Source organism: Lampetra planeri, chromosome 43 (assembly GCF_965212315.1).
Source record: "Lampetra planeri chromosome 43, kcLamPlan1.2.h2, whole genome shotgun sequence".
NCBI lineage: Eukaryota > Metazoa > Chordata > Hyperoartia > Petromyzontiformes > Petromyzontidae > Lampetra > Lampetra planeri.
Window position 1 is genome coordinate 3886631 of NC_136149.1, and position 13577 is coordinate 3900207.

The following is a 13577-nucleotide window of genomic DNA, read 5'->3' on the forward strand; positions in this document are numbered from 1 at the left end:
CACCTACACATTCACCACCACCATAAACACACACCTACACATTCACCACCACCACAAACACACCTACACATTCACCACCACCACAAACACACACCTACACATTCACGACCACCACAAACACACACCTACACATTCACCACCACCACCACCACCACAAACACACCTACACATTCACCACCACCACAAACACACACCTACACATTCACCACCACCACAAACACACCCCTACACATTCACCACCACCACAAACACACCCCTACACATTCACGACCACCACCACAAACACACCCCTACCTACACGCTCCACACGCCCCCAGTGACGCTGCCGTGAATCAGTGGGGGGGCCCGGCCCTTCCCACGAGGTGCTGGTGGTGGTGGTCACTCAGACTGCGAGACGTGAGAGTTGGCTGCTAGTGAGTAGTGGCGAGAGAGCAGTGGGTGCTGGGTGGATTCATGGTGAGCGACGCGGCGGTGAGCGACGATGTCTGGTGAGCATAACATCACTTCCGGGTTTGTTGTTTGTTGTTGTTGATTTAAAACGCAATGTGCTTTGCGAGTGTGTGGCGGGGCGTGTGGCGGTTTTGGCAACTTATCTGGTGAACCCCGGCCACCCGAGTTCGATTCCCGCCCCCCCCCCAAAAAAAAAACCCCATCAGTCCTCCCCTAGGTCGGCTCGGCCTCAAATGGGTCAACACAGCCGCCACAAAGGCGGTCCGGCCAGGCGTGGCACTGGCTGCCGTTCCGGCCTCCATTCAGGTGCTCGCAAACAGCGCTTGCCCCAACAAGTAGCTGGGGCAAGTGCTGTTTGCTATACAGGGCGGTGGTGGGTGGTCTTTGTGTAGCTACACAAGTAGCTACACATGCTACGGACACCGCGGTTTCAAGGGCCCCGCGCTTAACGCTTTCAAGCTATCAATCCCGGTTCAGTGATTCTGCACTTGCTCTATCACTATAGTACTATACCGCCTTCAATTTTTATGAACGACCGGGTGCTTACGGTTAGCGCTTTGTCGTATTATCTGGCTGTATATCAAATTTTAAAAACACAATTACTTTACTATGCAAGTTAACAATTTTAATTTTAATATTTACGTGTTTTTATTTTATTTAGGGCCCCTTTATAACATATGCTACAGGCCCCCCACTAGCTTCATCCGGCACTGTGTATCGAGAGCATGCATGTGCGCGTGTAGTGTAATTGCATGCGGGCATTCGCATGCTGTGAAGCTGGAAGGACGGACACTGCCACAGTTGACTAATCTCGATTTACTTGATAAGCAGTGCGCCTTATAAGGCGCGCGCCTTATAAGGGCTGATTGTGGAAATGAATTCGTAGCCCGCAGGCATCGCATACTCGCTACGCCCCGTTGTTAACACTGTAGAGAATTCGCTGCTTTGGCACGCGAGTGTGTGTCGAAGTTTGTGTGTGTGTGTAAGTCTGTGTGTGTGTAAGTCTGTGTGTGTGTAAGTATGTGTGTGTAAGTCTGTGTGTGTACGTCTGTGTGTGTGTGTAAGTCTGTGTGTGTGTAAGTATGTGTGTGTAAGTCTGTGTGTGTGTAAGTCTGTGTGTGTGTAAGTCTGTGTGTGTCGAAGTCTGTGTGTGTAAGTCTGTGTGTGTGTAAGTCTGTGTGTGTGTGTGTAAGTATGTGTGTGTAAGTCTGTGTGTGTGTGTAAGTATGTGTGTGTAAGTCTGTGTGTGTGTAAGTCTGTGTGTGTGTAAGTCTGTGTGTGTAAGTCTGTGTGTGTCGAAGTCTGTGTGCGTGTGCAAGTCTGTGTGTGTGTAAGTCTGTGCGTGTGTGTAAGTCTGTGCGTGTGTGTAAGTCTGTGCGTGTGTGTAAGTCTGTGCGTGTGTAAGTCTGTCTGTGTGTGTGTGATTCTGTGTGTGTGTGTGTAAGTCTGTGTGTGTGTAAGTCTGTGCTTGTATGTGTAAGTCTGTGTGTGTGTGTAAGTCTGTGTGTGTAAGTCTGTGTGTGTGTAAGTCTGTGCGTGTGTGTAAGTCTGTGTGTGTGTGTAAGTCTGTGTGTGTGTGGAAGTCTGTGTGTGTGTGGAAGTCTGTGTGTGTAAGTCTGTGTGTGTGTAAGTCTGTGTGTGTACGTCTGTGTGTGTGTAAGTCTGTGTGTGTGTGTAAGTCTGTGTGTGTAAGTCTGTGTGTGTGTGTGTGAGTCTGTATGTGTGTGTGTAAGTCTGTGTGTGTGTGTAAGTCTGTGTGTGTGTAAGTCTGCGTGTGTGTAAGTCTGTGGGTGTGTATGTCTGTGTGTGTGTGCAAGTGTGCGTGTGTTTAAGTCTGTGTGTGTGTAAGTGTGTGTGTGTGGAAGTCTGTGCGTGTGTGTAAGTCGGTGGGGAGCGGTGGTGTAGTGGTTAGCGTGCTGCGCTATGAACCCGGTAACCCGAGTTCGATTCCCGCTCACGGCCAACAGCAGTGACGATTATCTGAACCTGTCCCGGGCCTCCCCTAGGTCGACTCAACCTCAAATGAGTACCTGGTGCGGTGTGTAAACATTGCCACCAGGGAGACAAAGGCGGTCGGGTGTGGTGCTGGCCACCCACCCCCTCGTGTACCGTTCCGGCCTTCATAGGTGCTCGATAACAGCACTTGCCCCTACAGTCTGTTAAGGCTATATGGGGGATCTATGTTATCTTTGTGTGTAAGTCTGTGTCTGTGTGTGTGTGTAAGTCTGTGTGTGTGTAAGTCTGTGTGTGCGTGTGTAAGTCTGTGTGTGTGTGTGTGTAAGTCTGTGTGTGTGTAAGTCTGTGTGTGTGTAAGTCTGTGTGTGTGTGTGTAAGTCTGTGTGTGTGTAAGTCTGTGTGTGCGTGTGTAAGTCTGTGTGTGTGTGTGTAAGTCTGTATGTGCGTGCAAAAGTCTGTATGTGCGTGTGTATGCGTGGTGAGCGGTGGTGTAGTGGTTAGCGCTATGCTGTGCTACGCTGCGCTATGAACCCAGCGACTCGAGTTCGATTCCCGCTCGCGGCCAACACATTTGACGATTATCCGAACCAGGTCATGGGGCCTCCCTCGCTAACAGCACTTGCCCCCACGGTATGTGAAGGCTATACAGGGGGTCTTTGCCTACGAGCCCGCCAAATTGAGTTCAGTCGCCTCGGCTAACATCAGTGTCGCGTGATACCCGCTCCGGTTCTGAGTCGACTCAGCATGAAGCGAGTACCTGGGTGCGGGGTGGTAAACATCAGCACTGTGGGGAGACAAAGGCGGCCGAGCGTGGCGCTGACTACACCACCCCCTCGTGCGCCGTACGAACCTTAATAGGTGCTCGCTAACAGTGCCAAGAGTCGTTGTGTGGCTGAACGAGGGGGGGTCGTTGGTTTGAGTCCGTGTTGTACCTCACTCCTCTATTGCCCCATATTTCCTGCAGGGTTACAGCGCGGAGGGGGTGGTGATGGCGACGATGGTGGCTCTGTTTGGAGACAAATAGCCTATCCCGGTGGCGAACATTCCACATTTCCATGACGGGAATGCGTATAGACTTGGTACGAGAACTTCACCGTCTTTCGTTCGACGCGGCACTGTAGAGCTGAACACGTCCACATATAAAACACGCGCACACACGCATACAGACGCGCGTGTACGCACACAACACGCGAATACCCGCGTGCACAAGAGACGAAGAACCCCCGTGTAGCCTTAACAGACTGTTGGGGCAAGTTCCGTCAGCGAGCAGCGCCGATAAAAGCACAGGAGGAGGGGGTCGGGGTTGGCCCAGCGAGCACCACGCTACGCCAGGTCACAACCCCACACACGCGCGCGCTGTGACTCCCTCCGTGCGTCCCTTCCAAGCTTCCCCTTTGCCGGAGCAACTGGCGGCCGCACGGCGAGCCAAGCATGCATCGCAACTCAAGTACCACCATCGCCGCCATCGCCGCCACCGCGTCGAGCTCGCAGCTCGCCAATCTCGCGGACTTCAAGTCCACCTACCTGCCCGCGACCTACAGCTTCGTGTTCTGCGTGGGCCTTCTCACGAACGTGGCCGCCATCTGGGCCTGCTGCCGCCGCGCCGCGAGGCCCTGGAACGGCCTCACGGTCTACACCTTCAACCTGGCGCTAGCCGACCTCCTGTACGTGACGTCGCTGCCGCCCTTCGTCCACTACTACACGCACGGCTCCGCGTGGATCTTCGGCGACTGGCTGTGCCGTGCGGGCCGCTTCGTCTTCCACGTGAACCTCGGCTGCAGCGCGCTGTTCCTCACGTGCATCAGCGCGCACAGGTACGCCGGCATCGTGCACCCGCTCTGGTCCAGGGGCCGGCTGCGGCCCGGCACCGCCAGGGCGGTGAGCGCGGCGGTGTGGGCCCTGGTGGCGATCCTCCTGCTGCCGACGTTCCACTTTGTTCGAGAGGGACCCGCGGGAGGCGATGGGGCGGCGGCGGCGGCGGGGGGGGACCTCGTCAAGTGCTACGACAGCGCGAGCGACGCCGACCTGCTCGTCTACCTGCCCTACAGCGTGGCGCTGTCGGTGGTCACCTTCGCCGTGCCCTTCGCCGTCACCTTCGCCTGCTACGGCTTCGTCGCCTCGACGCTGCTCGGCAACCGCAGCGTGGGCGCCGGCGTGCGGCGCCGCTCCCTCGCGCTCGTCGCCGTGGTCCTCCTCCTCTTCTCCGTCAGCTTCCTGCCCTACCACGTGACGCGCAACCTCAACCTGGCCTCGCGCCTCTACCTGCGCCGGGCGGACGCGGCCGCCAACCGCCGCATCTACGCTGCCTACCAGGTGTGCCGGGGCCTGGCCAGCCTCAACAGCTGCTTCAACCCCATCGTCTACTTCCTGGCCAGGGAGGACGTGCGCTCGTCCATCAGGCGCGGCGCCATCCGGGTCGCCGCGCTGCCCCGCGGGACGCCCCTGCTGGGCAGGAAGGCGGTGGCCGTGGTCGTCGAGGGTGGTGTCGATGACAAGGACAAGGAGGTGGAGGAGGAGGAGGAGTGCTCCTTCGTGTAAGGGGGGGCGGAGAGGGGGTGGGGGGGCCCTTCGTGGATGATGAGGGCCGCCTGGTCTCTTGCGGCCGAGTGGTCACGGCAGTGATGCGCTGATGGCGCACGCCAGCAGACGCCGGGAATCCCATTCGACTCTACGCTCGCGCGTGGCGGCAATGTGGTTCGGGCGCTCAGTGGTCAGGATGTTCGATAGCACGATGCTAATGCCAAGGCCTGCTGCTGCTGCTGGCCACGATGGGAGAGGGCTTCAGCAGAGAGAGGAGTCCGTGTCGTTTTGCTTGTTCCTCCGTTGAAGGAGTGTCGAGTAGACGGTGGTTTACTGTACGGTCCACAGTTTGGGTTACATGCCCACGATCGAACGTCTGTGGCTCGTACTCGAATTGTGAATGTTGTGGGATCACTCTCCAACACAACCGGTGTGCTGTACTAGTGACGAATTGGCCACGTTTTGTTCACGTGACAACCCTTACTAGTTGGCTGTGTCGGGTGGTGGTGGGTTTAACGACACATTTATATATTTACGCGATCTATCCCCCAAACACCTCTTATGGATGATGGGGTAGGTGTGGTTGTCGCTGGCAAGAGAGCGGCGCAATACATCTCACGAGCAGACAGCACAGGATCCTCAACGTTTTCGGTCAAGAAGCGCGAGACTGAACATGTTTATACTGGTAGGAACCACCTGGTTCCACCAGCCCACAGGGGATTATTGTGTCCGTCCGTCGTGCATCCAAAAATGGGAGGGGTGGGGCTGGGTGGAGAGGGGAGGGTGGGGAGGGGCTGGGTGGGGAGAGTGGGGAGGGGCTGGGTGGGGGGTGGGTGGGGTGGGGCTGGGTGGGGAGGGGCTGGTCACCCCGTGGTGCCCTTATAAAACTCAACGTTTAACCTACTCACGCCGGCTTGTGCCCGCCCTCACAGTCGGGCATATTTGCGCAATACACCACGCCGCCATTGACCCTGGCCATTGACCGAGCAACCCAACGTTCCTACCAGCTCCCTCCGCAGCAGGAATGTGTTAGCCGTCGACACCCTGAAGATCGACCACTGCCACGCTGACTACAATTGGAACTTTAAAATCTACGCCGCTATCACAACGCTGCGTGAGCTGCGCCGATCGAAAGTCGAGCCAAATCTCCGGCCGATCGCCGATGACCTGGACAGCGAGGGGCTCGTAACGGCGTCCAACGGGTGAGATCCAGAACTCGGCCGCTTTGGAAGCACGCGGCAAAAAATTCCACGTGATGCAGACCTCAGCATCGAATCCGCTCGGACAAACTCGTGGGCTTCAAGCAACGAGCTCAACTAATATCTGATCAGAGACCCCCGCCACCACCACAATGGCCGGCTTTGCCAACACACAGCTCATCAGCGAGCCCACCACCACCGCTCCGCGGAAGCAATGGGCAGCGTTTAAAGCCGGTTTTCCGCACACATTACGGAAGATTAAGGCACAAGTGGAGAATAAAATAATCAAATACTCTCTCCGTGCTGTGTGCGACAGCAGCTGTGAACAGCCACATCGCCAACTGCAATTCGCAAATTTTCAGACGAAGCAATCGAATGGCTAAATAATTTAGAAGTGAATCTCTAAACCCAGTTACTACTCTTCGTTGGCCATGCGTAATCCTGACCAATAGAAACGAAACTAGATATTTTGTTCACCAGTTAAAGCCCACTGAGCTATGTAGCTCTTTATCAGAAACGAGCTGGCCGTGAAGGACATCTCAACGAAGTGGCTCGTCATCGTGTCGAGATTGTCGAGCAGCCAAACACTCTGAACGCGTGGCGTCGATTCTAAATGTGGCGGGGAAAAAACCGGAGCACCCGGAGAAAACTCCACGCGACCACGGTGGGAGAGAGACACGCAAACTAGAAATACGCAGGCGGGATTGAACCCACGACCTCCTGTATACCAGGCGAGGTAGTTACCATCTCGCCAACGTGGCCCCCCGATAAAATAGAATACAACGGTAACCCACGTTATACGACGAGTGCGTTGGACCATGTTTTACCTTGCGGAGCGTATTGTATGCATGCATGCATGCAGAACTTCTTTTACACCGTATGTCGTCAACTGTGTTAGCATCGCCGAGGAGTGGTTTGTATGCCAATGCTGTTTTATAGTTTGAAATATATATTTTACAAACAAATCAACTCGATGTGTCTTGCCAACGCTTTCCCGCTCGCCACAAAACTGTTCCATGCTACGACGCGTGACCTGGTGATGCGTGGTGTGCAACCTCCGCCCGATCCAGTCGGATTTCGCAAGCTAAGCAGCTCGGAGCCTGGTCAGTATATCTGCATGTATGTTGAACTTCTTTCGCACGGGACGTAGCCAACCGGAAGTGCAAGGAATGACAACGCGCTTGCACACAAAAAGCTGTTTAAAAGAAATCCGTTTTCAACGCAGATGCAAAAGTGCCATAGCTCCCAGTGGCTTCCCAATATCGGAAGGAAGAGAGCGTTCCAGACGGCCGCAGACGCGCAATCCGAAAGAGCGCGATGCGGTGACCGCCGTCTTTGTACGATGGCTCAGCCAAGAAGCCGCTGCTGCTGCTGCTGCTGCTGCTGCAAGGATGAGCGGAGTTCGCGTGACGGTTCATGCTACTTGACGAGATTAGCGAGGTATTGGTGGTTCATTTGTGGACTTTGCGTACAATGAGTGCCACCTCGCAACGGATTCGTCCGGCAAGCGGAATGCGGCTCGGCGAACACCGGACGGACACGGTCGGCTCTTGCCGCATCCGTCACGGCACGTGGCAGACGATGTTGCACACGCGGCAGCTTGGTCATAGTACGTGGACGACCACCACCACCAACCAGAGGTCGCAACCGGGTACTCGATACCCGTACCCTACCCGATACCCGGCTACCCGTACCAGGCCAGGTACGGGTACCCGTTTGCGACCCTGGTGCGGCCGGGTACGGGTACGGGTAGGCCGTGAGTCACTGGTGAGTAACCGTTTGTCACTCATTTCGGGTAGGGTACGGGTACGGGTATGGATCAAAACCAGTTTGCGACCTCTGCCACCAACCAATCACCATCACCATCACCACCATCACCAGGGCTTGCCAGGTGTTGTAGGCGTGGGGCTGCTACGAGGTGTGGCCAGAAGGTGGCATTGCGGTGCTGGGTTTGTTTCCGGGATCTCCGCTTTCATTCCAGACGAAGCCAGAGACCGTCGCTATTCAAATGGTATTCCTGGAGGATGGGGGACGGACAGCATTCCCCCCCCTTGCCCCACCCCCATCGTCAGTATGTCTCGAAACGTCGTACACTCAGTTTGTAAATGTTGTGGGTTTGCTCTCCAACACACACCCGATTAGTGCTGTACCAGTAACGAATTGGCCACGTTCTGCTTACGTGACAAACCTTACTAGTTGGCTGTGTCGGGTGGTGGCGGGTTTAACGACACATTTATATATGTTTCTATGTTATGGATGTCTCGAGCTACGGTTCTGATCAGCTGCATTCATAGTCCCGAGTCATCGACCACGGTCGAAGTTGTCCATTACAACTTTTTAGTCAATGAATCGACTTCAAGAGTCGAATCTTCCCAGCTGCACTTGCACGGTAGACGTAAAAAAACCAACAACACCCAATTGTTCTTCCTGGTTCTTTCAGTAAAGTAACGTAGAAGGGAAATAATAAAATAATAAAAATAAAACATAATAAAATAATTCGTGAGAATTCGTGAGAATTATTTTATTATGTTTTATTTTTATTATTTTATTATTTCCCTTCTACGTGACTTTACCGAAAGAACCAAGAAGATGAATCCCTGCAGTCACGAAAGCTTTAAATCGAAACACCCAATTGATTAATCAACGCATTGTCATCATACTGTTTAGGCTTTCATCAGCCACATGAGCACACAATGATGATGATGACGATGGGCATGGCAGTGACTTGATTCTCAGCTGTGACCGCATGAAAACACCCCGATACAAACCGGTTCGCCGCACACATCCAGGCGCGGCAAGCAAAAACAACGGATTGGTGTCGCGCGGAGTCTTTATAGTGCAGTGTCTATGTTGACATAAGTATTATACCCGCACGTGTTATGTTGACAATATACAGTATTGTATACCTGACGGGATATTGATATGAATACGGGCAGGAACACGCGGAACTTTCGCGAGGATTTCATGATGAGGAGCAGAGAGATTCTTATCAGTAAACTACAGAGTCAGTAGCAGAGGTGGGACAAAGTCATTGTTGTGCAAGTCACAAGTAAGTCTCAAGTCTTTGCTCTCGAGTCCCGAGTCAAGTCGAGTCAAAGATGAGGCAAGTCCAAGTCGAGTCTGAAGTCATCAAAATCATGACTCGAGTCTGACTCGAGTCCAAGTCGCATGACTCGAGTCCACACCTCTGAGGTGGGACAAAGTCATTGTTGTGCAAGTCACAAGTAAGTCTCAAGTCTTTGCTCTCGAGTCCCGAGTCAAGTCGAGTCAAAGATGAGGCAAGTCCAAGTCGAGTCTGAAGTCATCAAAATCATGACTCGAGTCTGACTCGAGTCCAAGTCGCTTGACTCGAGTCCACACCTCTGAGGTGGGACAAAGTCATTGTTATGCAAGTCACAAGTAAGTCTCAAGTCTTTGCTCTCGAGTCCCGAGTCAAGTCGAGTCAAAGATGAGGCAAGTCCAAGTCGAGTCTGAAGTCATCAAAATCATGACTCGAGTCCGACTCGAGTCCAAGTCGCATGACTCGAGTCCACACCTCTGAGGTGGGACAAAGTCATTGTTATGCAAGTCACAAGTAAGTCTCAAGTCTTTGCTCTCGAGTCCCGAGTCAAGTCGAGTCAAAGATGAGGCAAGTCCAAGTCGAGTCTGAAGTCATCAAAATCATGACTCGAGTCTGACTCGAGTCCAAGTCGCATGACTCGAGTCCACACCTCTGGTCAGTAGTATATACTATAGAGTTAGTAGTATCTACTATGGAGTTAGTAGTATCTACTATAGAGTCAGTAGTGTCTGCTATAGAGTTAGTAGTATCTACTATAGAGTTAGTAGTATCTACTATAGAGTTAGTAGTATCCGCTGACTACCGCCCCTATTGTATGTAGGGTGTGTCGGCAGATACTACTAACTCTTGTATGTAGATGGGGGGGGGGGTGACTATTGTTGTAAACCTGTTGGAACAACTTTGTACCCCCACACCTGATAGGGAGGGGGGGTCCACTTTGCATAACTTTTTTTTATTCCGGAATTCTGAAGGGCTCTTATTATTGAGCTGACGGACAAATGGTCGAACGGAAGGCCGGGCTTTTATAACGTTTTTATTTTGTACTATACGGTATGTATTGGATTATTATTTAGCTGTAAATATGTATTCTTTATTATGAGTCTAAAATATTTCGCGTTTTGTTGAACCTTAACGTCAGTAGATACTATCATTGACCTATGTAGCATTTTCTTAGGTTTTTTCGGTAAAGTCACGTAGGTAAAACATCAAAATTAATGAAAATAAAATAAAATAAAAACAAAAATCACGACGTTTCGGAGGCAACACAAGTCTCCGTCATCAGGTGGGACCGTCACAGCCAGATTAGCTGCATTTAAATGCAGTATTTGCAGTCCCCGATTTACGAAGGGGCTCAGTTCTCAAGACACACGCGCACACAAAGACAAAGATCCCCCGTGTAGCCTTAAGGGACTGTCGGGGCAAGTGCTGTGAGCGAGTAGCACATCTGAAGACCCGAACGGCACACGAGGGGGCGGGTGGCCAAACCACGCCTGGCTGCCTTTTTTTCTCCAGTGACGATGTTTACACATTACACCAGGTACTCATTTGAGGCTGAGTAGACCTAGGTGCGAGGGGATAATCGTCACAGCTGTCAAAGCACACAAAGACAAAGACCCCCCCCCCCCCGTGTAGCCTTAACAAACTGTTGGGGCAAGTTCTGTTAGCGAGTAGCACCGAATGAAGGCCAGCATGGCACACGAGGTGGTGGGTGGCTGCAGCGCGCCTGACCGCCTTTGTCTCCCCAGTGGCGATGTTTACACCAGGTGCTCATTTAAGCTGAGTCGACCTAGGGGAGGCCCAGGGGCGGTTCTGGTCATCGTCACTGATGTTGGCCGTGAGCTGGAATCGAACTCGGGTCGCCGGATTCGTAGCGCAGCGTAGCGCTAACAGCTGCCCTACCGCTCCCCTTAACAACAAGAACCACCATCCTCACCACCACCTCCAACCACCACCTCCATCCACCACCATCCTCACCACCACCTCCAACCACCACCTCCATCCACCACCATCCTCACCACCACCTCCAACCACCACCTCCATCCACCACCATCCTCACCACCACCTCCAACCACCACCTCCATCCACCACCATCCTCACCACCACCTCCAACCACCACCTCCATCCACCACCATCCTCACCACCACCTCCAACCACCACCTCCATCCACCACCATCCTCACCACCATCCTCACCACCACCTCCATCCACCACCATCCTCACCACCACCTCCAACCACCACCTCCATCCACCACCATCCTCACCACCATCCTCACCACCACCTCCAACCACCACCTCCATCCACCACCATCCTCACCACCATCCTCACCACCACCTCCAACCACCACCTCCATCCACCACCATCCTCACCACCACCTCCAACCACCACCTCCATCCACCACCATCCCACCACCACCTCACCACCACCCCATCCACCACCATCCTCACCACCACCCCAACCACCACCTCCATCCACCACCATCCTCACCACCATCCTCACCACCACCTCCAACCACCACCTCCATCCACCACCATCCCACCACCATCCTCACCACCACCTCCAACCACCACCTCCATCCACCACCATCCTCACCACCACCTCCAACCACCACCTCCATCCACCACCATCCTCACCACCACCATCCTCACTACCACCTCCAACCACCACCTCCATCCACCACCATCCTCACCACCACCTCCAACCACCACCTCCATCCACCACCATCCTCACCACCATCCTCACTACCACCTCCAACCACCACCTCCATCCACCACCATCCTCACCACCACCTCCAACCACCACCTCCATCCACCACCATCCTCACCACCACCATCCTCACCACCACCTCCAACCACCACCTCCATCCACCACCATCCTCACCACCACCTACAACCTCCACCATCCTCACCACCATTCTCAACACCACCTCCAACCACCACCTCCATCCACCACCATCCTCACCACCACCTCCAACTACCACCTCCATCCACCACCATCCTCACCACCATCCTCACCACCACCTCCAACTACCATCCTCAACACCACCTCCAACCACCTACAACCACCACCTCCAACCACCTACAACCACCACCTCCAACCACCATCCTCAACACCACCATCCTCAACACCACCTCCAACCACCACCATCCTCACCACCACCTCCAACCACCACCATCCTCACCACCACCTCCAACCACCACCTCCAACCACCACCTCCAACCACCACCTCCCACCACCACCTCCAGCCACCACCTCCCACCACCACCTCCAACCACCACCTCCAACCACCACCATCCTCACCACCACCTCCAACCACCACCTCCCACCACCACCTCCAGCCACCACCTACAACCACCACCTACAACCACCACCTCCAACCACCACCTACAACCACCACCATCCTCACCACCATCCTCACCACCATCCTCAACACCACCTCCAACCACCACCTACAACCACCACCTCCAACCACCATCCTCAACACCACCATCCTCAACACCACCTCCAACCACCACCATCCTCACCACCACCTCCAACCACCACCATCCTCACCACCACCTCCAACCACCACCTCCAACCACCACCTCCAACCACCACCTCCCACCACCACCTCCAGCCACCACCTCCCACCACCACCTCCAACCACCACCATCCTCACCACCACCTCCAACCACCACCTCCCACCACCACCTCCAGCCACCACCTACAACCACCACCTACAACCACCACCTCCAACCACCACCTACAACCACCACCATCCTCACCACCATCCTCACCACCATCCTCACCACCACCTCCAACCACCACCTCCAACCACCACCTCCAACCACCACCTCCCACCACCACCTCCAGCCACCACCTCCCACCACCACCTCCAACCACCACCATCCTCACCACCACCTCCAACCACCACCTCCCACCACCACCTCCAGCCACCACCTACAACCACCACCTACAACCACCACCTCCAACCACCACCTACAACCACCACCATCCTCACCACCATCCTCACCACCATCCTCAACACCACCTCCAACCACCACCTACAACCACCACCTACAAGCACCACCTCCAACCACCACCATCCTCAACACCACCTCCAACCACCACCTCAACACCACCTCCAAACACCACCTACAACCACCACCTACAACCACCACCATCCTCACCACCACCTCCAACCACCACCTACAACCACCACCTCCAACCACCACCATCCTCAACACCACCTCCAACCACCACCTACAACCACCACCTACAACCACCACCTCCAACCACCACCATCCTCAACACCACCTCCAACCACCACCTACAACCACCACCTACAACCACCACCTCCAACCACCACCATCTTCAACACCACCTCCAACCACCACCTACAACCACCACCTCCA

General features: G+C 54.3%; 1 protein-coding gene across 1 annotated transcript; it reads left to right on the forward strand.

Moving 5' to 3' along the window:
- The first annotated feature begins 224 nt into the window (after positions 1–224).
- LOC144732610 (P2Y purinoceptor 1-like) lies at positions 225–4944 on the forward strand. Its single transcript, XM_078614106.1, has 2 exons — positions 225–488; positions 3371–4944. The coding sequence occupies exon 2, from the start codon at positions 3838–3840 to the stop codon at positions 4942–4944; it is 1107 nt and encodes a 368-aa protein (XP_078470232.1). The 5' UTR covers positions 225–488; positions 3371–3837.
- The last annotated feature ends 8633 nt before the right edge of the window (positions 4945–13577 follow it).

Bases quoted from the DNA above. Each gene is read 5' to 3' on its own strand.
- LOC144732610 (XM_078614106.1), top strand. From the start codon at position 3,838: ATGCATCGCAACTCAAGTACCACCATCGCCGCCATCGCCGCCACCGCG.